At 36.6% G+C, this 27,380-nt stretch overlaps 1 protein-coding gene across 1 annotated transcript in view; it reads left to right on the forward strand.

Annotated features, from left to right (window-relative positions):
- pitpnc1a (phosphatidylinositol transfer protein cytoplasmic 1a) overlaps positions 1-27,380 on the forward strand; it is a 115,327-nt gene that overhangs the window by 64,476 nt on the left and 23,471 nt on the right. Inside the window, exons 2-4 of the mRNA XM_067382692.1 lie at positions 7,469-7,617; positions 21,241-21,329; positions 24,271-24,278. Of these exons, the coding sequence (XP_067238793.1) occupies positions 7,469-7,617; positions 21,241-21,329; positions 24,271-24,278 (246 nt within the window). The remainder of the gene's footprint in view (positions 1-7,468; positions 7,618-21,240; positions 21,330-24,270; positions 24,279-27,380) is intronic.

The raw sequence follows: 27,380 nt of genomic DNA on the forward strand, positions 1-27,380 counted from the left end.
GAAGTTTTGCACTCAAATTCCTTTCAAACATGCTGTTGACACATACTGTATTCAGTTCACTGCAGTGCATGAACCTCTCTGTGCTTCTGATTGAAGTATTCAGTGTGCACGAGAGAGGTTTTTCAGTATCAACAAAACCACAGTTTTCTCTTCCCAACACAATCAGGGCAGCCCTCAAGAGCTCTCAAAGAGCAGCCTGACGGCACAATCTAATGACTCGCCATTAAGTAACTCTATTCCCATGAAACAGACACTCTCCAGGTAACAGAGTGCTGCTGTGGGTGATACTAGAGTTATGCTTAAAAGAACAAAAAAGACTCAAGTTTGCTATCAAAGAAGATCAAGCAGTTGCCTGGGGGATGTGCAAAGCACACACTTCTCCTCCCATCCCTCATTTATTTATTTTTAAAATGTCATTTCACCACCAACACTTAATGCACTCTCATGCAGTCTGTCTGTCCTCTCATCTCTCCTCACGCCTGTCCGTCACACACAAAGTGAAAGTGGTAGTGATGAATTATTCACCACCACTTGAACCCCATAGCTGCTCTTGTTCTCTCGCTTTTCTGCAGCTTTAATTGGGTTTCAGAGGATAACAATGAGGACAATATCTCATTAATCAAACAAAGAGCCATGGTTTTTTAAAAAGCTCAGATGAATGGAGGTGAAGGTGAGCGTGGCATGCTTCAGGGAAGAGAGGAGGTTAAACATTGATAGTTGTGTGTAGCACACAGTGGTCTCATTAGACATCAAATTTGAATGTTTGAAGTGTAATTTCTTCTCTAAGAGGAATTATGGCTGGTCATGAAATGCTGGGTATCTACTAGGTTAAAAGAAACTTAAAGGTGCCCTAGAATTAAAAATTGAATTGACCTTGGCATAGTTGAATAACAAGAGTTCAGTACATGGAAATGACATAGAGTGACTCCCAAACACCATTGTTTCCTCCTCCTTACATAAATCTCATTTGTTTAAAAGACCTCAGAAGCACAGGCGAATCTCAACATAACACCGACTGTTACGTAACAGTCGGGATCATTAATATGTATGACCCAATATTTGCATATGCCAGCTCATGTTCAAGGCATTAGACAAGGGCAGGCAGTATTAACGTCTGGATCTGTGCACAGCTGAATCATCAGACTAGGTAAGCAAGCAAGAACAATATAAAAAATGGCAGATGGAACGATAATAACTGACATAATCCATGATATCATGATATTTTTAGTTATATTTGTAAATTGTCTTTCTAAATGTTTCGTTAGCATGTTGCTAATGTACTGTTAAATGTGGTTAAAGTTAACATCGTTTCTTACTGTATTCACGGAGACAAGAGCCATTGGTATTTTCATTTTTAAACACTTGCAGTCTGTATAATTCATAAACACAACTTCATTCTTTATAAATCTCCCCAACAGTGTGTAATGTTAGCACATTAGCCACAGAGCACTATCAAACTAATTCAGAATCAAACGTAAACATCCAAATAAATACTATACTTACACGATTAGACATGCTGCATGATGAACACTTTGTAAAGAACAATTTTGAGGGTTATATTAGCTGTGTGAACTTTGTTTATGCTGTATAAGGCAAGTGCGAGCTCCGGGGGTGGGGAGCACAAGAATTTAAAGGGGCCGAAGCCTGAATCGGCGCATATTTAATGATGCCCCAAAATAGGCAGTTAAAAAACTGAATTAAAAAAAATCTATGGGGTATTTTGAGCTGAAACTTCACAGACACATTCAAAGGACACGTTCTATGGCACATTTTAAAGGCAAAGTGTCTATTTAAAAAAAAAAAAAAAACACATTAAAATACCTATCCTAGCTTATTGTGTATTGAAAACTACAAGCAAGAAATTTGTAGATTTATTTTCATTGAACAAACGTAAACAGCATGGCTCTGTGGTGGTTTTTCTACAATGGTTTCAAAACATTGCTTTGTGTTTAACCCAATATAGAAGCACTGGCTTAACAAATGATGCGAGTTTGGGGCGAGACCACCGTTTAACTGACCAATGGCAGGTGAGTGAGTGGTGTGTTTGAAAACGGTAATTCTTTTTTGCAGTTTTTGTTTCATCCTGCTGAATTTACACACTTGGTCTTTGTTTTTTTTTTTCTATCGCTCTAAAAGTGCACTCACAATAGTGAAATTTTGGGTACAAAAAACAATTTCAAATACAGTAACTTTCAAATCAAGCCGCTTTCTGTTGGTCAACACATTGAATGACTTAAACCTGTTGCGAAATCTGTGTGGGGAAATCTTTTGTCCTTGCGTGAATTTCCTAGTGTTTTTGGTTTCCTATTAAAATTACTGGATTTTGCTGTGTTGTGGGAACACTGATCTAGACCAGTGTTCCCCAACCGTTTTCTTGCCACGGCACAGTTTTAATAAGTAAAAAATCCCACGGAAATCCAGCTCTGATGAGTTGCTACGATTTTGACCAGCGAATGACATATTGTCTGTCGTTGGAATAGCCGCATCTGAGACCGTAAGTGCGTCGTATCTGCGTTTTCATCAATTTACAGGTTATAAAGTTTATTGTAGCTATATAGCACAGTTTTTCTTGTTGTTGAATACATTTGGACAAAATCTCATGATCTAATAGATGAAGCGGTGTGTATATAACAGTGGCATATTGGCTACAACTAGATGGGAAATATCAAATTAAGACTCTTCTCCGCTGTTTTTTTATTTAGATTATAGATATAGATATATTTATATAATATAGATATATTTTTCGTGTCTGTGAGGCAGGTAGCCTATACACCGAGTTTTGGTTAATTTATGTGACCCGCTCCAGTTCACGAAGACCAAGATAGAAATTTTGTTTAATTTACAAAGGCTCAACGTTTTCTTGTTATTGTGAGTTTACACAAATAAAAGTACAGTTGGGAAACACTGATCTAGACCATGCGTAGTTTTTATTTATTTATTTTTTTATTCCACTACCTTGTGTCTTGTGTTTTTAAATGCTAAAACACATTCTGTGTCAAACAGTCAGACTTGATAAATGCAAGCTTGTTTTCCTTGCAGTGTTTCATACCACAAAGTGTATTTATTATCCCAGGGGTTCTCAACTCTGGCCCTTGAGGTCTTCTTTTCTGCAGATTTTAGCTCCTACCTTGAAACTCTCCTGCAACTTTCTAGTGATCCTGAAAACCTTGATTAGCTTATTAGCTTATAGCTTAACCACTGATTTTAAACAAAAGATTCATAAAGCTTTGAAGCTTCACGAAGCAGTGTTTTGAAATCGCCCATCACTAGATATTGTTGAATAACGTCGTTATTTGTGTTTTGTTTTTTTGGTGCAAAAAAAGTATTCTTGTCGCTTCATAACATTTAAGGTTGAATCACTGTAGTCATATGAACTGTTTTAAATATGCATTTAGTACCTTAAAAGTGTTAATTGTCTTGCTGGCAATGCAGGCCTCAGAGAGCCATCGGATTTCATCAGAAATATCTTAATTTGTGTTCTGAAGATGAACAAAGGTCTTACAGGTGTGAAACAACATGAGGGTGAGTAATTAATGACAGAATTTTCATTTTTGGGAATTTTCAACTAACCCTTTAAAACATAACTTAAATGTTCTTTTAAGATCAAAGACATTTAAAGCTTTTACATACATATAGTAGCACTAAAGGACAAAAAAAGAAACGTATTTTAGTATTTGTTAGAGATGTTCACTGAAACAGTTTGCCTAAGATATTTATCTTGACTAAGATTGCAAAGATGTTCATGTTGGTTCTGCACAAACGCACTGTATTTCTATCCAGCCTGAAGGCTTTAAAATAAGAAGTACGTCATATCTGATAATTGACCTATAAATATAACAGCATGAGCTTCAGGGCTGTGGTCATACTCCGCATGTATGACTGGCTTGAAAAGGATCATTACGTGTCTCCAGTGTGGCAGTAGATGCAGAAAGTTGAACAGATGCCTGAGGCCTGTTCTGTTCACACAGATAAGCAGTTGTCACAGCTGTCATACACTCCAAAACTTATGATACTGCATCCTGTATCAGGCAGAGTATAACCCTTGTGATTGTGAGGCTGTGGTATGTTTTTTCTGACTTGTGTTATGGGCTGGTGGAGGACCAAAGGCTATCCCTAATCTTAATCTGGTCCACATTACAGGTTATTTTGGAAATTTACAGGAGGATACATATAAAGTGGCCAAAGTTATGTGATATTTAGGAGTGGATGGATCTGAAATCAGATATGCTATAACGTGATGCTGAAAATCTGCACAAAATGAACTACTTTTCTTTACTATTTTGATGTATATCCGAGTGAAACTGCTATATAATGAGAAAACACTTGATTGTTCATCTAGAAATGACTGGATTGTGGAAAATGGGCATTGCAAACAAAAGCCAGCATGAATTCCAGTGGTTGACTTATGCTGGTCTAGCTGGTGAAGCTAGTTGACCAGTGTGCTCTTGCTGGTTAAGAAAGTTAAGAGGCTTGGATGGCACTGCAGCACTCTAATTCAGTTAACTCATTTAAAAGCAAAGAGATCTGTTCAACTGATATGGATCACACCTTGTTTACATCAATAACAAAATTATGAACAAATTCCAGACGAAAGGTCTATTCACACCAAGAGTGAAATGAAGAAACACTGATTCATTCACACTCTAACCTTGTCCAGTTTTTTGCGCTATTTCTATCCATACGTTGACTCATAAAAATGTCTTTGTGCTTGTTTAACTAGAGTTGCCCCCCACACAAGCACTCATTAGCAGTGCCATCTGTTGTTGTTGCCATCTCAAGTAGTTTGTCGTAGCTGTTCTGAATCCTCCATCTTATTTTCGAATGTGAAGAAACAGCATTTACCAGTGTTGCCACCTTATGGACAGATTAATTGGCGCAAAAAAAAAAAAAAAATCAAAGCGCGTAGAGCTGCCCCTGACTAAAGATTTTTCTAGTCGACTATTAGTCATTCATTTAAGCCATTAGTCGACTAATTGCACATTTATGTTTCTTTAATAACTTAAATATATACTGCAGGGAATACTAAACCATAATGAGGAGTAATATAGCCTATTCCGTGCTCTAGGGCATGCATGAAGTTTGCTGCAAAGCATTGGCAAAGTAATAATTATGAACGTTTCAAGAAAAAAAATGGCAAGAAGACATTTTAATTGTTTATTAATAAACTAATGTTTTTTGCAAAAATGAAGTTGACGCTGCTGACTCGCAATTGCAGTATATTGAACGTGCCTATAGAGAGAAAAGCAACATTTCATGAGCAGTGCGTATTTCTTTTTTTTTATTTGAATTGGTTCGTTTTAACCCTTAAATGCATGACTGTTTCGCCAATCATTCTTACATATTTGGGTCTTTATCGACCCGGATCAATATCTAACATGGAAGGATCTCTACCTGTCGTGATAATATAAAACTCCTCTGATATTAGAGTAACAATTACAGAAGAATAAAATAAATCATATTTTATTAACTTTTGGACCTTGAAAGGGCTCAGTTTGAGCAGATGTTTTATGCCATCACCACTGTCCTCGTCAGAGCTCATTTCCCAGTAAATTCAGCAAATAATAGGCTAGTTTTATGTTTGAGGTCATGAATATGAGCCCATTCGCAATCTCAAACGTATTCTCAAAATTATAGAATTTTCAACATCTTCAAAATCAATATTTCGATCACTAACAGCTTCACCAGATCAATACAGTAACAGTTAGTCATATTAGATTGCGTACAGCACTTGCTCTGCAGTAAATCGCTGAGCCATTTCATGTTTTTCTTATTATTTCGTTTTCTGTCTGAATGAGTTGTCACTTCAGCATTGTGTATCAGACATTGCCACCTTGTGGAATAAAGGTGAATTCCACTTATTCTGTCATCTAAGATTCAATTATTGTTGTGCAGAAAAAATATACATACACTCATACACACCTCGGGTCGTTAGCGACCCTATGCAATTTTTACAAAAAATGAATACAAAAACAGGCATTCTTTTATAATTTTATGATTATTTTCTTGTTATATTCTTTATAACAAATTGATTGGGGAATACCAAGAAGGTTGATGTCTAACTTTAAAAAATGAATGAGGTGGAGGGTAGTGAATGACGTCCCGGGTCACTTAAGACCCAAGGTATGCATTTAAGGGTTAAAAGTAGATATTTCAAGTTTTCTATAGATATATTTCTCGTGTCTGTGAGGCAGGTAGCCTATACACCAAGTTTTGGTTCATTTATGTGACGCGCTCCAGTTCACGAAGACCAAGATACAAATTGTGTTTAATTTACAAAGGCTCAAAGTTTTCTTATTGTGAGTTTACACAAATAAAAGTACAGTTTCGAATGATGTATTATTCTTATCAGTATGACCAAAAATGATGGACTATTTTAAGTTATTTCTGCTGTAATCAGGAAAAAATGCAAGTGATCGCACCGGCGCCTCCATGTCTTGCAGTAAGCGAGCTATACTTCAGCTTCCACACTCCGCACAAAAACTTGGATATGCGCCTAATAATAGCGCACATTTATATAGGATAACATTGCAGCCATTTAAAGTTGCTACTACTTAATGTTTCAAATGATTAGCCATATTTGATGTTGATGGATGATGGGTGAACATTTGAATTCCCTGTCCGACATATTGTAATTACCACAAGAACCCACCGTTAATGATCTGTCCCTCACGGACATGCGTGAAGTATTTTTTGTTTTCTGCAAGTAACCGACTAATAAAATTTTGGTCGACTAAGCTTAAATAATTATGGAGTTACCCTGACTAAGGTCTATTGTGGAGTCACTTTCAAGGAAGGTCTGTTCACTTGGCAGCCATATTTGAAGGCAGCTGCAGTGATGCAACAATCAGCGTTTGGCTCTTTTATTTAAAAGGTGGGACTTAATATGGAACGCCATATTACGTGTTGCACTTTCTCCCATTCTTAAGTAATTTGAATGCTTATTACAGAGTCTTGGTGGGGTACCACCTTACTTTACATATCCAACACAGATGTTAGCTATTTTATATGATTTTGCGAGACTTCTGATTCACTAGCCTCTGTAGGTAAATAACTAGAATAATAATAAAGTGCAGTAATCAGTAAAACTATTTATGCTACAAACCAGCATGTTTATAATTATGACAATACATTAACATAATATGGTAAGAAATACCAGTTTGCAATATCAAGCAGTATACTCTAACTAAAAGTGGAAGCGAATTAAACCAGAAGCCAGACTCATTCAATTTACAAATCACCATGCCCACTTTTATGTTAAAAATAATGAAGATACATAGTTAGAAAAATCATGTGTTCAATATGTGCGTACGATGCTGATGATGAAGGTTATGATGATACAGTTATTTTACACTGCATGTATATGCATAAAAAACAAAGTATACATTGGGCCTAATTTGTGGTTAAAATATGTCATGTTTTATCCGAGTTGAACATTGCGGTTCTGACTGTTTTGGGTCTGTGTCTCTAGTACAGGATTGGCCAGCTGTACATGATCAGCAAGCACAGCCACGAGCAGAGCGAGAGAGGAGAGGGAGTGGAGGTGGTGCAGAACGAACCCTATGAGGACCCCACCTACGGCCCCGGACAATTCACTGAGAAACGCATTTATCTCAACAAGTGAGTACAAATTGTCATCAATTACTTGTCAAGGCAAAGCATGAGTTGTTGGTACATGAGGTCAAGGTGTGTGACGCACTATATTAGTCAGTCAACACTTCAGCATCACCTACATTGCCAACCCATAGCATGCGTGTAGACTATCAGCATAAAGTCCACTTTGCAGAATGTTCTTGCCAAAATCCAACATATAAACATGCATGTATAAAGTCAAACTGTTTTTGCTTTATGTGACATTTTATATAACATTTATAGGTTTAGATCAGATAAAGTGAAGAAAGCAGCAAAGTGGCAGCTCATTCAAATAATGACAGTCTCCTTGAACGGACCTACTGCACACAGAAGAAATGAGTGCAAAATATGACTTGTGAGGAGAATCTCTCCTTGGCTTTTTATCATGTCTGCTTTTACTGCATGAACTGGGTGGAAGCTCAAGGCTTCTAAATAACAGTGACCGCTCTATTAACACAGACACAGTGCTGTTAGCTGCATTACATGCATCAGACCAGCGTCAACCTGTAACTGCAGAAGTCATGAGATGATGTATGTTATTGTGTGATTTTGTTTATATCAGGTATGTTTAACACAGAAAAGCACCATATCTGAGCCACTAGAAATGTAAGGTAGGTCTGTAGGTTGGACAGGAGGAAATTATATATACTGGTTAAAGTCAAGATAAAATCTAAATTGACTTTATGTACATTACTGTTCAAAAGTTTGGGGATGGTAAGGTTTTTATGTTTTTGAAAGAAATCATTTATGCTCACCAAGGCTGCATTTACTTGATCAGAAATTTTGTGAATTTTGTGAAATGTCCTATAATTACAATTGAATACAGTAATTACTACAGTCTTCAGTGTCACATGATCCTTTAGAAATCATTCTAATATGCTGAATTGATGCTTAAGAAACATTTCTTATTACAACCCGAATTCCGGAAAAATTGGGACATTTTTTTTTTATTTGAGTAAAATGAAAACTAAAAGACTTTCAAATCACATGAGCCAACATTTTATTCACAATAGAGCATAGATAACATAATAAATGTGACCAGTCGCGGAAAGTAGGGACACAAGTCGGTTCTGGGGCATTTTAAGTTATTCACAGATTCTGAAAGTGTAGTCCCCAAGCTTTCCAACGATGTGTAACACATGTAAATCTGATAATATTTGGAGAAGTTGTGGCCATTTGAAGGTAGACACTCAAGCTGAAAGGGCAGAAAATGACCTAAAGATTTTGCAGTTCTCGCCTGTTCTCACCTGCTGGGAGTGACAATAGGGCTCATTTACATCTCATTTAGATAAGCCATACCCCCTGTAAAGCTGCATGGTTGCATAGCAAGGACAGACGCAACGGGAAAATCGGACCGCATACTATTAATAATAAAGGATAATGTGCATTGTAAATGTCAGTAATTTATCTTTTTTGACATTAGAACTTTTTGAACAGGATTCTGTGATAACCGTATAGTCCTGGTTTAGACCTCAGTTAGTGGTTAGACCTGGTTTGAGTCAAAGGATTAAAAAAATCCTGTACATTAAACTCTTCAATACTTATAACGCACATTTTACGGCTACGGATACTTTATACGTTTACTTATGTAGGAATTTAATCTGATACATTTACTATTACATTAGTAAATCCTTGTAAGAAAGAAGTAGTAACTGGCTAAAATTATTAGCGTCACATTCAATTCAAGAATAGTAAGATTTACATGAGCTAAGTCATTCACACCAGTCAATTCAAGCAGTTGAAGCATTATTCAAATGAACATGCTAACATTACCATCTAAAAGCCCATTATAGTAATGGGGGTTTTGGCAAGTGATACGATGCTAACGATTACAATTAAAACGACAGTCCTGAGCTAGCTAATAACAATAGACACATGAGATAATGTGTAGCCTACGTGTTCTTAGAATGAACACAAAACGACAAACTTTGATGTTTATGGAAACTCACCACATAAGAAACAGAAAAGATGAAATAAGTTGTTCGGGCACACTTTCTCTTTGTCAGGGTCTTCTTTGTTGATGTAACCATCTCCGAAGTTTGCACTATGCGTCTGTTTGCCTCTAATTCGCATGTCCTGCCACTCTTTTTCCACAGCTAAAGAATCCAGCCGTATGTTGTACTTCAAAACATTTTCGGTGTAACGGACACGGTTCAGCTCGTCTGCGATTATTCTTTGCGGCATCCATCTTCATTAAATTTTGATATCAGCTAGAGCCGGCCAGAGCGCTGCATACTAAGTAGCCACGCTTCCCTTGGAGGGCGGCAGCAATAACAAAAGAAACAAAAGCCGGCGTATCCGATTCCAGTATGGAAATACAAACAGACAATGACACGCCCCTACTGCGAGATCGAATCTCTGAAAAACAAGCCAATTTCAACCTCAAAATGTACGTTTTTAAATAAACCAATACTGCTATCTAAAACACGGAGATGCTTCTTCATGATCTCAACTAACAGTTTCTGCAAAAAACCGAAAATCACCAATTTTGAAAAAAAAAAACGCTTCTTTCTCAGTTTGCTCAATTGTTGTGCTGCCGACTTGTGTCCCTGGTTTCCGTGACGGGTCACAAATGTTTAAACAGAGAAATTTTACACTTTTATTCACTAAATGAGCTCATTTCAAATGTGATGTCTGCTACAGGTCTCAAAAAAGTTGGTACAGGGGTTAAAAATGGCTGAAAAGGCAAGACATTTTGAAAAGATTCAGCTGGGAGAAAATCAAGCAACTAATTAAGTTAATTGATATCAGGTCTGTAACATGATTAGCTATAAAATGGATGTCTCAGAAGTAAAGATGGGCAGAGGCTCTTCAATCTGTGAAAGAGTGCGTAAAAAGATTGTGGAAAACAATGTTACTCAATGTCAAATTGCAAAGGCTTTGCGAATCTCATCATCTACAGTGCATAACATCATCAAAAGATTCAGAGAAACTGGAGAAACCTCTGTGCATAAGGGACAAGGCAGAAGACCTTTATTGGGTGCCTGTGCTCTTCTGGCCCTCAGACCACACTGTCAATGATGTTACTAAATGGGCCCAGGGATACTTCCAGAAACCACTGTCAGTAAACACAATCTGCCGTGCCATCTGCAGATGCCAACTGATTACGGATGCCGTGTTCTCCTGGCAAAAGAGGTGGGAGACCTTCCAGTGTGTTATCAGCGTTCAGTTCAAAACCAGCATCTCTAATGGTATAGGGGTGCATAAGTGCATACGGTATGGGCAGCTTGCATATTTTGGAAGGCACTATAAATGCTGAAAGGTTTCCAGGCAATGTCTATTTCAGGGAAGGCCGTGTGTATTTCAGCAGCACAATGCAAAACCACACACGTAGAAGAGTCCGGGTGCCGAAATGGCCTGCCTGCAGTCCATATCTTTCACCTATAGAGAACATTTGGTGCCTCATTAAATGAAAAATGCATCAAAGTGGACTACAAACTCTTCAGCAGCTGGAAACCTGTATCAGGCAAGAATAGGACCAAATTCCAACACCAAAACTCCAGAAACTCATAACATCGATGCCCAGACATCTTCAAACTGTTTTGAAGAGAAGAGGAGATGCTACACCATGGTAAACATGCCCCCGTCCCAAATATTTTGAGACCTGTAGCAGGCATCAAATTTGAAATGAGCTCATATTGTACATAAAATTGTAAAATTTCTCTGTTTAAACATTTATGTTATCTATGCTCTATTGTGAATAAAATATTGGCTCATGTAATTTGAAAGTCTTTTAGTTTTAATTTTATTCAAATTTAAAAAACGTCCCAACTTTTCCAGAATTCGGGGTGTTTTATAAGTTTTTAAAACAGTTGTGCTGCTTCATGTTTTTGTTGAAACTGTGGTGCATATATTTCAGGATTCTTTGGTGAATATAAAGTTCAAAAGAACAGCATTTATTTAAAATAGAAAGTTTTGTAAAAAAGTTTTTAAAAAAATTCTTTACTGTCACTTTTTTGTCAATATAATGTGTCCTTCCTTGCTGAATAAAAGTACAGATTTCTTAAAAAAAAAAAAAAAAGTTTTTAAAAAATCAGTGAAGTCTTACTGACCCTGAACAGTAGTATACTGGTCATATGCATTATGCATCAGTACATGTTGTATTAATTCAAAATTTTCATATTTTTATATATTCCAGATTTCACTATTCTTAAGTATTTGACTTTCCCTTTCAGCTGATATCACCTACACTAATGTTTATCATTAGCTGAACAATTATTTAGCTTCAATTCTCAGGTCTTGTCATTTCCTAATGGATAAAATCAGGCTTGACATTTTTTTTTCTACTTGAATATAATTCAAGAAACTGATGTCACTGAAGTAAAATGGGTTTCAAATGGCTTTTCAGAGTTTTATCTACTATCTGCTAATCTCCCTTTTCCCCTTGTTGTTTGTTGTCTTTTTTTATAAATGTCTTTTAGTACATTGACATTGAGCCTCAGTCGGGGTCAATGCAGTCCACCGGAGATCTTCAGTTTATTCTCACTGAGAGAGCAGTCTCTAAGTGGCTGCTAGTTTAACAAGAATAAGTAAGGACATGACTAGGGACCCAAACACTTTCCCAAAAATAGCCAGCAAACGGGTTCACAGGACACAGTCCCCCCAGGACTCTGGCCATTCTGAGCACTGATAAATCAGTCGCTCATGCAGATGTGTTTTTGGAGAAACGCTTTATTGAGTTGAGACATCCATCCCCCTGGGATCAGCTTGATTAAATTGTTCCTCTAAGGGTCATGATTGGCTGAGAGAGGTGGTCATGACATCACTTCTAACTGGTTTAGACCATGGGCAGAGCTTGGTGGGCTTTTGGGCTTCTGTGAATGTGTTTAGTGACGCTCTAAATGCTTTTGTCACCTCCACTTTTAATGTTTGGTGTGGATATGTTGACAAGTATGAATTTAAAATGTAATAGTAAAATAACAAAGCCTGTGTATTGTTTTTCTACTTGTAGCCAACTTAACCAGTACTTTTTTTTTTTTTTTTTTTTTAAATCAGACAGTTAAAATGAACTATCTGAACATCAGATTTTTTTTTCCCTGTTCAAACCGTGGTTACTTTTGTTAGCACGTCCACACTTGTTGTCATAGTAATGAGGCAAACTTGCATAGGTTCAGCATGCATGAGACTCCAGCAATGCATGTTCCACCACTGATTGTTTTTCATTAGAGCCGTATCCATTTCTGAATTTGCTTCAGGCAACAGCGTAATGGTGTAATGCCAAGAAATGTAAGCAAGAGAGTGTTGACTGGTAAGAATGTGTCCTTGGGAATTTTCAAGTTGTTACGATGTGAAACATCTGTGGTCTTTTATGCCCTAAACATGCCTATTAAGACACACCCCATTCCTGTTGTTTTTATTAACAACCACTCCCATTATGGACAGAAAACACATTCTGATCATTCAGCCTGAGACACATTACCACAAATCAAATTTCAGACCATTTTTCAAGCCTGTTTGGATCAGGCTCCTCCAGTAGTTTTACATGCATCCAAGATTAAAAAAACATTGCAGCAGCACCTCTTTTCTCACAGTGTCTGAAACAGTGTTTGATAAAGGATTCAGAATCTCTAAACCCCTCCTTTCCGAGAGCCTGCTCTGCTCCGATTGGTCAGACGACCTAGGGCTGCGTTCCACTCCAGTTTTAAACAGGCACTTGTGTCTTTCCCTATAAGCACTTCCCCTTGGGGGAATCCCTGCCACCATTTTGAAGTGCGTTGAGTGAAGTGGACGAGTGAAGTTTATATGGACAGACCCTCGCTCCCTTGATTTTGACCGAGGGAGTGAGTTTACTTCATATGTACCACAATGCAACACTGTGATGTCACCACATAGCGCGTTTAATTTACCCCACCACAAACAACTCTGATATATTGTTTTATATATATATATATATTAAAAACACCCAAACACACACATACATACAAACCCAATTCCAAAAAAGTTGGGACACTGTACAAATTGTGAATAAAAACAGAATGCAATGATGACATGTTGTTCAAGTTTAGGAATAGGAATGTTGTCCCATTCCTGTCTAATACAGGCTTCTAGTTGCTCAACTGTCTTAGGTCTTCTTTGTCGCATCTTCCTCTTTATGATGCGCCAAATGTTTTCTATGGGTGAAAGATCTGGAATGCAGGCTGGCCATTTCAGTACCCGGATCCTTCTTCTACGCAGCCATGATAATGTAATTGATGCAGTATGTGGTCTGGCATTGTCATGTTGGAAAATACAAGGTCTTCCCTGAAAGAGAGGACATCTGGATGGGAGCATATGTTGTTCTAGAACTCGGATATACCTTTCAGCATTGATGGTGCCTTTCCAGATGCGTAAGCTGCCTATGCCACACGCATTCATGCAACCCCGTACCATCAGAGATGCAGGCTTCTGAACTGAACGCTGATAACAACTTGGGTTGTCCTTGTCGTCTTTTTCCATATCAATTCTAAGACAAGTCCTCATCCTTAGGAAGCGCATCATAGAGGATTTGCTTTGTTAGCACAGAAAACAGAAAACGTCTTCTCAAGATATCAACATTACAAACCAAACTCTTCCAGTCTCAGCTTCAAAAACTGTGTTTGAGGGTCAAAGTAGACTTTGTTCAAAGGCAACTAAAAAAGTCCATAAGCTGCAAATTTGTTACAAACCTACATAAGTTCATGCAGGAAGTAAAACTGGAATTACTGAGGACTCATTCCAGGCAGTTCAGAATCACTTCTTTCTTTTCAGAGACATTAACTTTATTTATCTGCATTGTAACTTTGCAGACCTTTTACATTCACAAACAGCTATATTACACACAACATGAAGAGTAATATCCGAAAAAGTGAAAAAGGAGCATTTTAAATACACCCAGTGAGACAAATAATTTCTAATGAAAGCCAGATTTTTTTTTTCTGTGTTGCTTTTAATTACACACACCCATTAAAAACAAGCTTCTAACCTTTGACCCAGTGTCTGAGGCTTAGACTAAATTTAGTGTGAGCGCTTCAGTAGCTCAACATTTGCTTCATAAAAAATGACTCACATTTTAAGCATTTATATTAGTGTCTACAAATGTGTGGGAGAGATGCCCCTTGTTCGATGTGCTGTTATTTTACAAGCCTAAAATATTCTATTTTACAGTACAATAACTACAGTAGCTCTTAAAACAGATTAAAAATAATTCCCTCTCAAAATCCCCTTCATCTCGTGTGAACTCTAGATGACAAACTAGAGATAAATCAAGACTTAAAGGGGATAAAAGACATGATGAGGAGGAACAGTCAAAATGGAGCACACATGAGATCAAAAAAGACAGAAGGAAGAGAGAAAATAAGAGAGCGTGTGGGGAGGTTGAGATGTGCGTGGGATGGAGACGGCTGAGCTCCCGCTTTTATAGCACGTGTATAATTTGAGATTTGGCTGTGGGAAGCTGTACCTGCGCTTTCGCCCACAGGCCACCTGCTTTTGCGCTCATGTGTGCCATGCCACTTATACAAACTGGAGCCATTTACAGGACTTCAGACAAAATCTAGATAGAACATGTTTTGGTTTACTTCTGACTGAAATGTATGAAAAATGGATGGGTTTATTCATTTTTGAATGGATGGAAACAAACCAATCCCCCAGATACATGTAATATATGTGGGGTTTTTGTTCAAATGAAGTGGTTTATGGGCATCTGAGAGTTAGCGTAGGCTCGTATTTTTTTTATCTTTTTTTCATTTTAAAAGCCCTCGGGATGAGGTTCGCTTCCCTCAGGTTTACATCACAGATGCCGAGTCATGCGCCAGTGAAATCTGCAAGGCCTGCATAAAACCTTTCTTTATTCCCGCTGCTCAGGCTTTTAGGACTGGCACCCATCCCAGTTTCATCCACTCTGCATCTGGTTTATTTAGGACACAACTGCGGAAGGGCATGAGAACTTCATCTCCATGGGCTTATTACATCAACATGAAAATATATCATGCTTTCCCAACACAACATTGATTTTATTGGTTTTAACGTTGCATCCATAAACAATTAAGATCTTGATAGTTCCTTGTCATTATGAACTGTCATGTATGAACAAGTACTGCATAACAATCCTTCAATCATTTCTTCTTTTGTGTTCCATGAACAAAATAGCATACAGATTTGTAATTTTCATTTTTTTATTAAATCACAGCCACCGATTATTTAGACACGGGACAAAAGATTCTCCACAATTTTATCTGCCATTAGGTTTGACAATAGCAACACTCCCACTCCCACAAATGAATCAGAATGGTACAGTCTATTAAAATGTAAATGCATCTATAATAGCAATGATGTTTCTGCTTATATCTCATGGGAACAGTATGGAAAACCTTGAGTTTTGCCAAATATATTGGTTGTGTCAAATAACTGCCCCTTGCAGGTATATACTTTTCTTTAGATAATATTATATCAGTATTAGGAAAGTGTTAGTTAGTGTTTTTTCCACATGAATTGATTTTTGGGAAAAGGCGCTTGATTTCAACAATGTCACAAAATATCTTTTTATCATTGCACTGATGTATTTCCGACTTTAAATAAAACATCTCACTAGTTTCCATTTATCTACAATGTTCCGTTGTTGCCTTACTTACCTCGTTCCTGAAATTCATCTTAAAATGAGTGTTTGGAAGAAGATTTTACAGTCTGTTGAAAGTTTAATGTGATTAAGAATGCATGCAACACCCCTTCATACACTCTAAAAAATGCTGGGTTAAAAACAACCCAAGTTGGGTTGAAAATGAACAAACCCAGCGGTTGGGTTAAATGTTTGCCCAACCTGCTGGGTAGTTTTATTTTAACCAAATATTATTTAAAAATTGCTATATGGCTAGCTTAAAATGAACCCAAAATAGTTAAGAAATTAAAAACCAGATGCAATTAGAGGCAACAATAATAGACAAAAGGTGAATGTTTATTAATAAGCTTTAATATTTTATTAATATAAATGTAATAGTTTAATAGTTTATTAATATAAATGTATTGATAAGCAGTTTAATAAATGTTTGTTTAATAATTATTCATTGAACATTAATAAATGTTCATTTCCAACATACTTTGGGTTAATTTTAATTAAGCAATACAGTAATTTTTAAACAATAGTTGAGTTAAATAAAACTACCCAGCAGGTTGGGAAACATTTAACCCTACCGCTGGGTTAAAACAACCCAATTGCTGGGTTTGTCCATTTTCAACCCAACTTGGGTTGTTTTTAACCCAGCATTTTTTAGAGTGTATGTTTTTGTTACATTGATGTTTGAAACACTATTTTGGGTATTTGCTTCATTGGCAAGTATCACCATACTCAAGTTTGTCTGAAATTAATTAAACGTTTAAACCGTTAAATATATATTTAGTGCAGTTAAGGTATTTTTTCCATTTTGTCAAGTGTTTCATTCTGTTCTGTGTGAGTAAAAAAGGGGTATCTTTTTTATAGATTTAATCCATGTGAAGCATTTAGCTAAACTAAAGTCATTGCAATAGTTATGTAGTAGAATTTCATTGAAGGTCAAATATGAAATATCAGTGAGCAAAATGCTGTTATGAGGCTCATGGAGAGCTGCCAGTTAAATATGTTTGATTAATTATTCAGGAGTTAATTATACTGTGCATTTGGAAAAAATATACATTGCCTTGCAAAAGTATAATTTTTATTTATTTTTCACATTTTGTCATGTTGCAGCCTTATGCTAAACTGCTTTAAACTACTTTTTTCACATTATTCTGCACCCCATAGTAAAGAAGCAAAAAAAGTTTTGTGATAACTTAGCAAATTTATTAAAAAGAAAGAAAAACTGTATTTCGAGGCATATTTCAGCAACTTCCAGATCAGTCACTTAATGTTAAATATCATTGTTTTAATGAACTAAAAAGACAAAACACCGGAAATGTGTGAAGTGTAATAATTTAGAGTACAGAAGAATTTTATTTGATTTTTTTCTTGTTAAAAATATGTAACTTTTTGGTCAAAATGACCCTGTGCCTGTGTGTGTATATATCCGTAAATAGAGAAAAGTTGCTCCAGCTACTTTGACGTGTGTATGGAGTGGGAGTGGCAGAGGTTAGTTTTCACAACAAGCGAGAAAGGTTGACATGGGATACCATTCCGGTATTCTCCAATCGGTTTCAGGCCTCATTCATATGTGGAAATACAGTAAATCTGATATGAATCGGAAATGTGCATTTGCGCAAAAGGATATTCCCCTGTAAATGCAAATCGTACATCATTGAAAAAAGTGACTTTTTTTTTTAAACATTTTGTGGTACAGATATACCTATAACAAATGAAACATCTCTAGTTGACTAGCAGAGTATTCATTTTGTATTGAAGGGAACTGGACGATGGAGTGGGAGATCCACGTGCAGGCTTTAATAAAATGAGCGTAGTCGTACAGGCAGAGGTCAAACACCAGCAAACAGATACAGGAGGGCAAAGCAAAAGAGTAATCCAAAACACAGGCAATGGTCAAGTCAGGCAGCAAACGATCATCAAACAAGGAAAACAGTCCAGGGTCAAAACAAATGCAAAGCTAGGCAAGGACTATGGCCCTGTCCCAAATGACACACTCCAGACTTGTGGACTTCCTCAGAGTCCACACTTTGGTGACGTCATGTAGTGCAGACCTATAGGGCCCTTGGCGCGAGTCCACGAGGGCACATTGAGAGGTATTTTTGGGACAGACTCGATCGTCACGCCGGAAATAACGGTCTGGTTGTTTTTTGACATGAGCTGCAGGTTCGGGGAAAATATCAAGGTTTCTTCTCTTTTGCAAAATATTATCTCCATGTCAACTACACAGCCGGCTTTTGCTTATGCCACCTGGGCATTACACAATATATACATGCTTATTTAAATAATGTATACAGTTAATACAATAATACATAATGTTCCATTTGAACTAAGATGACAATTTTAACACATAATAAACATGTGCGTGAGTTTCAGATGAATTTACAGGTTTAAATATAAATACTAGGTTTACATATGACTCAGTAAAGCCCTGACATTCAGTTCTATTTATTTAATGATTCATAATGTGATGACTGGTAAAATGTACACCTAGGTCATAAAAACAGTAATGATACCTACACTTAAATATTTTCTTCTCAGCCATGTCATCAATTGCTCTTGAGCGAAATCTCCTCCCATCCGTTGTCTGATTGGCATTTCGCATGGATTCCTGGGTAGTTAAAGTGCGGAAGACCGCTTCTAGGGTACAAAGGGGGCGCTGCTGAGAGCGTTAATATGCTGAATGGGACGGCCTATGGACTCGTTGACTCAGCGAGCACACGCAATTTAAGTCCACGAGACCGAAAGTCCACATGAAGTGCGCCATTTGGGACAGGGCCAATGAAACACGGAGACGAGGTCGGATAAAGGCTAAACAATACTCAGCAATGAGTGTGTCTGAGTGCAGCTTATATAGTATCACTGATGGGGAAACAGATGTGAGTGTGTGATTGGTTCCTAGATGGGGGATTGTGGGAAATGTAGTCCAGCATGATGTGTGATGTCTGGTGGGGAGTAGAAGGAAACAGCAGGCGCAAGATACGTGACACATTTAGTTCATTTCTGTTAAAGCCGATCTGGTGATGACATGTGTTGCTTTTGAAATCATATGAAGTAAATGCAGCCTAAATCACCAACCTCCAGGAATCACCCGTTTTAAACAAACACCAAACAGAGGAAAGACTGCTGGCAAATAGAGAAGAGCTCGTAATAAAACAAGAATCAACATTAGCTTTTTCAAAGATGGTGAGATCTGAGCAGAGGTGGGTAGTAATGAAGTACATTTACTTTGTTACATGTACTTGAGTAGTTTTTTGGAACATTTGTACTTTTTAGAGTAGATTAAAATGTGGGTACTTTTACTTTAACTTGAGTACATTTGTAATGAAAAATCTGTCCTTTTACTTCGCTACAATGGGCAACGTTCCTCTCGTTATTTTATTTTAATTCAATACTGTAAATGTTAAGAAATGCGTAGTTTATTCCATGCGCTTTTTTTCATGAACGATGCCCCATTCACAAATGAATCACTCTTTTGAGTCGATTCTGTTCAAAGACTTGATCAAACAAGTTGGTAAAGCTGTCTAAATTGATTCGCGAATAAGTTTGAATGATTTGTTCAGTTCCTGCACGTGCTGAATCGTTTGAAACGGTTTCTCACTCGGAGCGGATGAAGTGGCAATGGACCTACAGTCAATTAAAAGCAAATCTGCAAATGCATCCAATTGTTTGCCAGCGATGAAGACCTTTATAAGTTGAGCTGCGTATGCTGTCTGTGAACAATTCCAAAAGTAGGCCTATCGATTTCATTTGATTTTACTTCATGATATAGCCAATAGCCGACATTTTACAACCAAACAGATTATGACGTCACTATAACAAAAGTATGTAGTATTTCTTTACCATTTTTATGGACATATATCTTAATTTATACATGAATTTATACTATTGCGCAATGGCGACGCCAGCGACCTGTTCGTCTTGAAAATGAACGCTTTGCGTTGACACAGTTAAGCAGTTTACACACGCCTGCTAAAATATACATTTGATTACATTTTGGAGAACAAACCGAAGAAGATCCGTCAATGTGTATTTGATCATTGTTTGTGTCAAGTTCAGATATGAATGCAAGCACATGTAAAAAGTTTTCTCTCTTCTTTAAAATGTAACGTTAGCTGTATACGTTATTAATATAGTAACGATACATTCGGGTTACAGATGCTAGAAATAATGCTTGTCGCTTCTATGTTTGTTTGTTGCAAAGATATCTAATTATGATAATAAATTAAATATCTATTTAAATAATAAACATTAAATAATAACATGCTATTGTGTGTATATATATACACACAATATATAATATATAATATACACATTTGTTTACAGGTGCAGCGAACCATATTCATCCACACAGTCACGCAGAGCAAAGCACAACCAAAATAATGTTCTCCTGCAAAATGCATGCAGTTTTGTTTTATTAACTGCCACAGAGCCAAAAATTACATACTGTACTTTTAAGTATGTTATATTAGTATAGTTATCAACATCAGAAGAGCTTTCTGTATTCTCAATTCATTCTTAAAGTTGAATGTTTGATTCTTCAGCATACATAATATATCTTTGGCATGGATAACAGGCTGTGATAGAGTGATATGAAGGGAAAAAGTCATGAGAAAATGGAAGCAGTTGGTTGAATATCTGAACTTGTTTGACAGATTTAATCCAAAACTATATTGTTTCACTACTCGAGAATCATTAAGGCACTGAAGATTTCAGATCTCTCCAGTGACTGATATGCTGTCTGTTTAGCAGTCAAACTCACCATTCACATTCACAGCCGTCTATTAGGACTGAGTGACTGATTCAAGACCGTTTTTGCAGCTGCTCTTAAGGAGATTTTGGCAGTGATTAAGGAAACCTGATCACAGACAGAATGAAAGTGCATCTTCGTCCCTGAGCGTCCATCAGAGCTTCCTCACTGCAGCTATTAGTCTGTCATTACTACTGTTATTGCTGCAGGGGGAACGGGCCGTTTGGCACTGGCGCAGTGAGCTGGCATTCTCTAGTTTTTTCTCAATACTTATCCTTCCTGTTTTTGTCTCTTTCAGCAAGCTACCCAGCTGGGCCAGAGCTGTGGTGCCCAAAATCTTCTATGTGACAGAGAAAGCGTGGAATTATTATCCCTACACCATCACCGGTAACTACAGCTGCTTACTTGCAAGCATACAGTCCTGCTGTAATTGCTTAACATGCATCTTATAATACTGTAACACACTTTTAATTTCTAAACTGCTGAGCAAGATTTTGTTCATACAGTTGCTCTGTCATGACAGTAATTAACCTGAACAAGAAAAGTGTCCATAGAAGATGACTTTTAATTTAATTTATGATAATTAATTAATATTACATGAGCAAGTACGAGTGCTTAAACTAAGTAAAAAAGGGTTCAGTGTGGTTCTATGTAACTCTTTATGGCAAAAAGTGTCTATATAAGGAGAAATATCTTAAATGAATGCATAATGCATAAAGTTCCCTTGATGGGAACTCCTAAAAGGTTCTAGATATTAAAGCGCCTGACAGAACCCTTTAAGGTTCTATATAGAATCTATTCTTCTAAGATTGTATATTCAGCACTATAGCTCAATGCAAGTATATTGCATTTATACAACAGTTCAGTACACTACAAGTTAATATTGAGAAACTTACATTTAAGACTAAATTTGGCCAGTTTTTATGAAAATGTGTGTCAAGTGCAAAATATGGGACACATTTTGTTTTTAATTGAATTAATTAAAATGAATAATTATAATTAAAAATTTCAGTACATTCATAAAAGACACCTAAGGTGGGACAGAATCACAATTTTAAGAGGGAGATATGACATTGGATGTTTTTAAATCTGCCTTTACATGCTGCTGTAGGTTCATTTTATGTTAGATAATAGTTTATCCAATAGTTCTCACTATATATAACATCTGATTTATGTCTCTAATTCTTAAAAAAGTAACTGGACACCAAAGAGTACCCTATTTTTGGAAAGTGCCGCAGTTTACTGCTACTGTGAATAGGTTTGTGAGTGTGAACAGGCTTTCAAAACGAGTCAGTTATTCTTTATAAAATGCTTTCATAAATCTGCTCTTTTGTCTAATACAATTATGATAACTCTGAATAGTTTTATACATGGCAGTGTCCATGTATTTGGTCTTGGTGGACTAGATCTCATATTAGAGCTGCATGATTAATTGAAATTAACCTGAAATCACACTTAAACCGTTTGGCTTAGTGCAATTATGAAAATTAAATTTTAGTTTTTTATGCGCAGCTTGTCAGTGAAGTACGGCTCTGTGATCAGTAACATACATTTCAAAAAGGTGTTAAACATCTTTCCAAACATAAGCATTTATGAAGCTTTGTCCAACAAAAGACAAGACATGTTTTTTCTCCAAACTCACTTCATAATGTCAGTCAAGTGTTTGAATAACATCCTTCTTACACAGAATAAGAAACACAAGATATTATTTCATAGTATTCTATACAGTGATAAAGGCTACGTCGATTAGCATTGTATTATAAATACAATACTTTATTATCGTGAAAATACCCGAGAAGGCTTAAAGAACTCAGATAAACCATATATTGTCATAGTCGTGTGTTTATTAGTCATGTTTAACCATTCAAAGCGTTCCAATCTTCTTTTTATTCAGCTACAGTGATAGTGAGATGCCCATATGGATTTTCTGGAACAACTTGCGTTAACATTCTTCTGTGGGGCATATTTGGAGTTTCTGTGTGAGAGCCCCCTCTGGCTTTCAGATGGAGCAGCATTTAGCCGTACTTCAATGACAAGCTGTGCATGAAAAAAAAATCATTGCCAACTGCCAAATCGTTTGCAGTTTAATTCCGATTAATCATGCAGCCCTTTCTCATATCCATGCTGCTGCTGCAGAGAAAGTATGGACTTGCTACTGCTAAAAGATACACAGACATGCTGTGAACATGTAAGATATGCTGCTGCTGCTGAATAGACATACATAAATCCTGCAGCAGATCTAGGCAGGTGGAGCTGGGGGAGGTGGAGGGTCTCAGAGGAACTCTGACTCACACTGAACCAGACTACAGTATTTAAATGTTGAGCAAGCAATCTCATTGGCTGAAGGATCAGCAGAGGCCAATCTGTTTGTGTCTTGTTGTAAATTATGTGATTGCTTCCAGATTGCATGTAAAGGACCGATCAGCCTGCGCCATCTAGAGTTTAATGACTGAGATAAGAACTTCACTGTCAATCCCATTTATATCTTAAATATTTGTAGAAATTTTTCTTCTATGTTCAGACTCAGCTCACTCAAGCACACGTGTATGATGTACAAAATGTCTGTCAGTGATCCACTTCTGTAACAAACAAGCGTTACCCTAAATATCAATTAAGTTTTTGAAAAAAAGAAAATAAATTAATTTCTGCTTGTAAAACCCTTAAAATGTCTTGCCTCTTAGACTTCAATTGAAAAAGCATTCATGTTGAATTATTTGTAATTTTTTCATGTCACACACACACACACAATTAAACAATATTCACAGAGATCTTTTGCATACAACAGTTTGTAAATGGCCACAGGCTCTCAAGCGCCAAAAATGACAAATAAATGTAGTTTGGAACAACATGAGGGAGAGTAAATAATGACAAGATTTAAATTAATAGGTCAATTATTCATTTAGCTTATTTGTATATGAACATCTGTTAAACATATTTAAAAAGCACATATACATACAGTCTGAATCTTAAATTTGATATGCGATTGCTGAAACCCACCCTAAGCTTCGCCAGGCTCTTTGACATACTATATAGGTGCGATTATTGAGCAAATGCTTTAGAAAAGACACGGACATATCAGAGATGTGCACACACACCGCTCCAAATACAAGCACATGTTTGTCACATACATGCACACACGTTCAGTATACTGTAGAAAGAGCTTAAGTTCCCCAGATAAAAACTCAGCTTTTTCTTTAATTGATTGTTTGATGGCTTTAAGACTGTGGTGTGTTTATTGCCTGGACCATGACCTTTAACATGAAGTCTCTCTCTCTTTCTCTGTCTGTCTCTCTCCTCATCTGTTTCCTCCCCCACCGCTGTCTCTCAGAGTATACAGTAAGTATGGCTTCTTCTTCTTCTTTTATTTGTGGGCCTGAAACTGAAACCCAGAATGTCAGATGAAATGAACATGCTGTTGAACACACTAATTTCACTAAAAAGTGATCTTACGCATTTTATTCTTAAGTTAATGTGATTAATAAGAGTAAATGATGTAAGCATAGCAACATGCTAAAGCCAAATTCCATTGAAATCAGTTGTGAGTCGAGTCTCTGTGCGTCTCACAATAGTTGCTATTAAGAGTGCTCTCAATCACTCACATTTCTATTTCAGGTTCGGGTTTTATTATCTTGTCTATGTTGGCAGCACACATCAAGATCACTAGGCTTTGGAACAGAGCTACTGTTAGCTGATTCCCCTTAACCACCAACCATGTTGTTATGCTATCCCAGAATGCACCGTTCTTGTTTTCTCTTGCTGTGCTGTAATATAATTAGAGTGTATTGGAAAACCTTGCAGACCAGGTGTCTTCAAGCTCCTTGGAGACCATATTAGGTTTCATGGAAAACCTTGTGCTTATTCGAAAGAGCAATATACATTTTAACAACTCAGGACTCCTTGGAGCCTTATGAATATATTCAAGGTATAAGGTTTTGGGACCTTAGGGGCCATTCACACAGAAAGCGTTATTGCATTTAAAAACACAAGATTCAGGGCAGTGGAATTGGGGAAAGGGGTGTTTTTTAAAAGTTGAACTTTATTAACTTGTATTTTTAGAATGGCATGTCAAATGACGTGAGATGTGAGCGCAATGGTCAAATATGTCCATCTAGTGCTTGTTTACAATGGAAAAACGATGGAAAAGCTTTATGTGCACGACTCCTTAGACCTACATGTTTTGTAAAATGGGCTTTCTCCTTCTAAACAGAAGGAATGCTGTAGCTGTAGTCATCCAGTTGGTGCTTTCGTCTGTATATACACTCAAAAATATTTAGGCCTAAATTTGTGATTTATTTATTTGAGTTGCATATACAATTTCCATCTATTTGGATTACACAGTTTTAACATTAGCTAATAAACTTAATGTGATGCTAAATGTCAGCCATTCTTAAATGAAACAGGTAAGATTTCTGCACTCAAAAAAAAAAAAAAGTATCTAAATAATCACTTTTTAAAAAAAATTCATTAATTCAAATTGCAGTGTTTTAAAATGTAAACGATCCTCGTCTACAAGTTTCCACAGAGTTTCAGAAACGATCCCCATGTACACTACACAGCTGAAAACGCATGTCGCATGACTGTTCAAGCACACTGGGCATGCAAGTGTAAACTTGCCTCTTGCACAGAGCCGATTCTCCCTATACGCAAGCTACGCAAGTTGCGTAGGGCCCCCAAACCACCAGGGGGCCCCCCTTGCTCATCAGTATATAAAATAAACATGACGATAATTTACCATAACATGAATATTTCTTTATAACATTCAATATACGTGTGCTGCTGTCTACTAAACATTGGTGGAGTCATGTGGAAATATTTTAAATTTTATTATATCAATATTTTATAATGACTTATATATTTATTCAGTGCGCGAGTGCGGGAGACATGTCTTGACATGGCTATGGCTGCATAACGAAACTTCTGGAACAGATAAAAAGTGCCAAGAATGAAGAAAGTATGTATTTTTTAAATATTTTAATTTTGTATTAGTCTTGACAAAGCAATAAATTCAAGCAAGTCATAAAGCAATACCGTAACTTTCGGTTTTCCAGAAGTGTGCTGACGTTTTCAGTTGTTTAAAAATGCTTTGGTGGACGCATGGCCTAAAGTCCCATTAGTTAACGTTAGTATATGCTTTAACTAACATTAACAAACAATGACCAGTGCATTTGTTACAGTATTTATTGATCTTTTGTTAACGTTACTTAATAAAAATACAACTGCTTGTCAGCTCAGGTTCATAAAATAATATTAACAGATGCAAATTTTGACTTTAACATTGTATTAGTAAATGTTGAATTTAATATTAACTATGAACTATGAACTTTGGAAGTATTTTTGTATTGTCAGTTCACATTAACCTTATTGTAAAGTGCTACTGAATCAGCATAAATCTGTTCATTGTGAAAATAATTAAATTGATTCATTTTAAATTGCTTGACCATGGTTAAAATATGGCTAGCTGTGGAACAAGCAATTTACAGTAAGTTAAAATGTGTGTGATTGAAAGAAATTGGATTTGATGATAAATACTGTATATAACTCTAAAAAACAATGGGTTAAAACCAACCCAATCTGGGTTGTTTTTAGCCCAAGGGCTGGGTTAATATAGGACAAGAACACATGTTGGGCTGATTTTACCCAGCAAATCATATTTTACAGTATAGCATATTTTATATATTTTTAATATGTACACTCTAAAATAAAATGCTGGGCTGTTTCAACTCAAATTTGAGTCAAATATGGACAAACCCAACCATTGGGTTACATTTTTAAATTAAATTTTTAACTCAACGTTGGGTTTGTCCATATATGACCTAAATTTAGGTTGAAACAACCCAGCATTTTTTAGAGTGTAGGTTATAGCCTTAAACTTGTTTAACAAACATTAGAAGTAAAAATTACTTCTTTAGAAGTAATTGTAGTGTAATCGGCCAGTCTCTGTTATCCTGTTTCAACCACAATGGCGCTGGTTCTTGTTCTGGAGCTGGAATTGACCCTTCTCCGGAAGTTTTATTGACAAGCGATCTAACCAATCATAACGCCGAATCCGCCATTTTGTCCGACAAAGCAGTCAGGAGTCAGAAGATTAACCTCGGTGGACTTGAACTTGAAAAATGGTGTGTATTTACGTCTTTCTGCATTTGAAACAACATTCCTTCTGATGTTCATTCATGTTTATTTGATGCTATAAATGAACTAGTAGGAAATGATGATCGAGCACTTTGTTTATGTGCACAGATGCACATAAACAAACAGTGAACAGCTCTGAGGACATACTTAACATCCAAAGTATTTAGATTTAGTATCTTTACAGATAAAATCAGACGAAAAGACTGATGCGACACTGATTTAGGTGACCCTGTTGCTTTGTAGAAAATTGCATCATTTACAGCACAGTAACAATTTTATAGATAAAATCAAACATACTCCAACCTGTAT

The sequence above is a fragment of the Chanodichthys erythropterus genome, chromosome 3 (assembly GCF_024489055.1).
Source record: "Chanodichthys erythropterus isolate Z2021 chromosome 3, ASM2448905v1, whole genome shotgun sequence".
NCBI lineage: Eukaryota > Metazoa > Chordata > Actinopteri > Cypriniformes > Xenocyprididae > Chanodichthys > Chanodichthys erythropterus.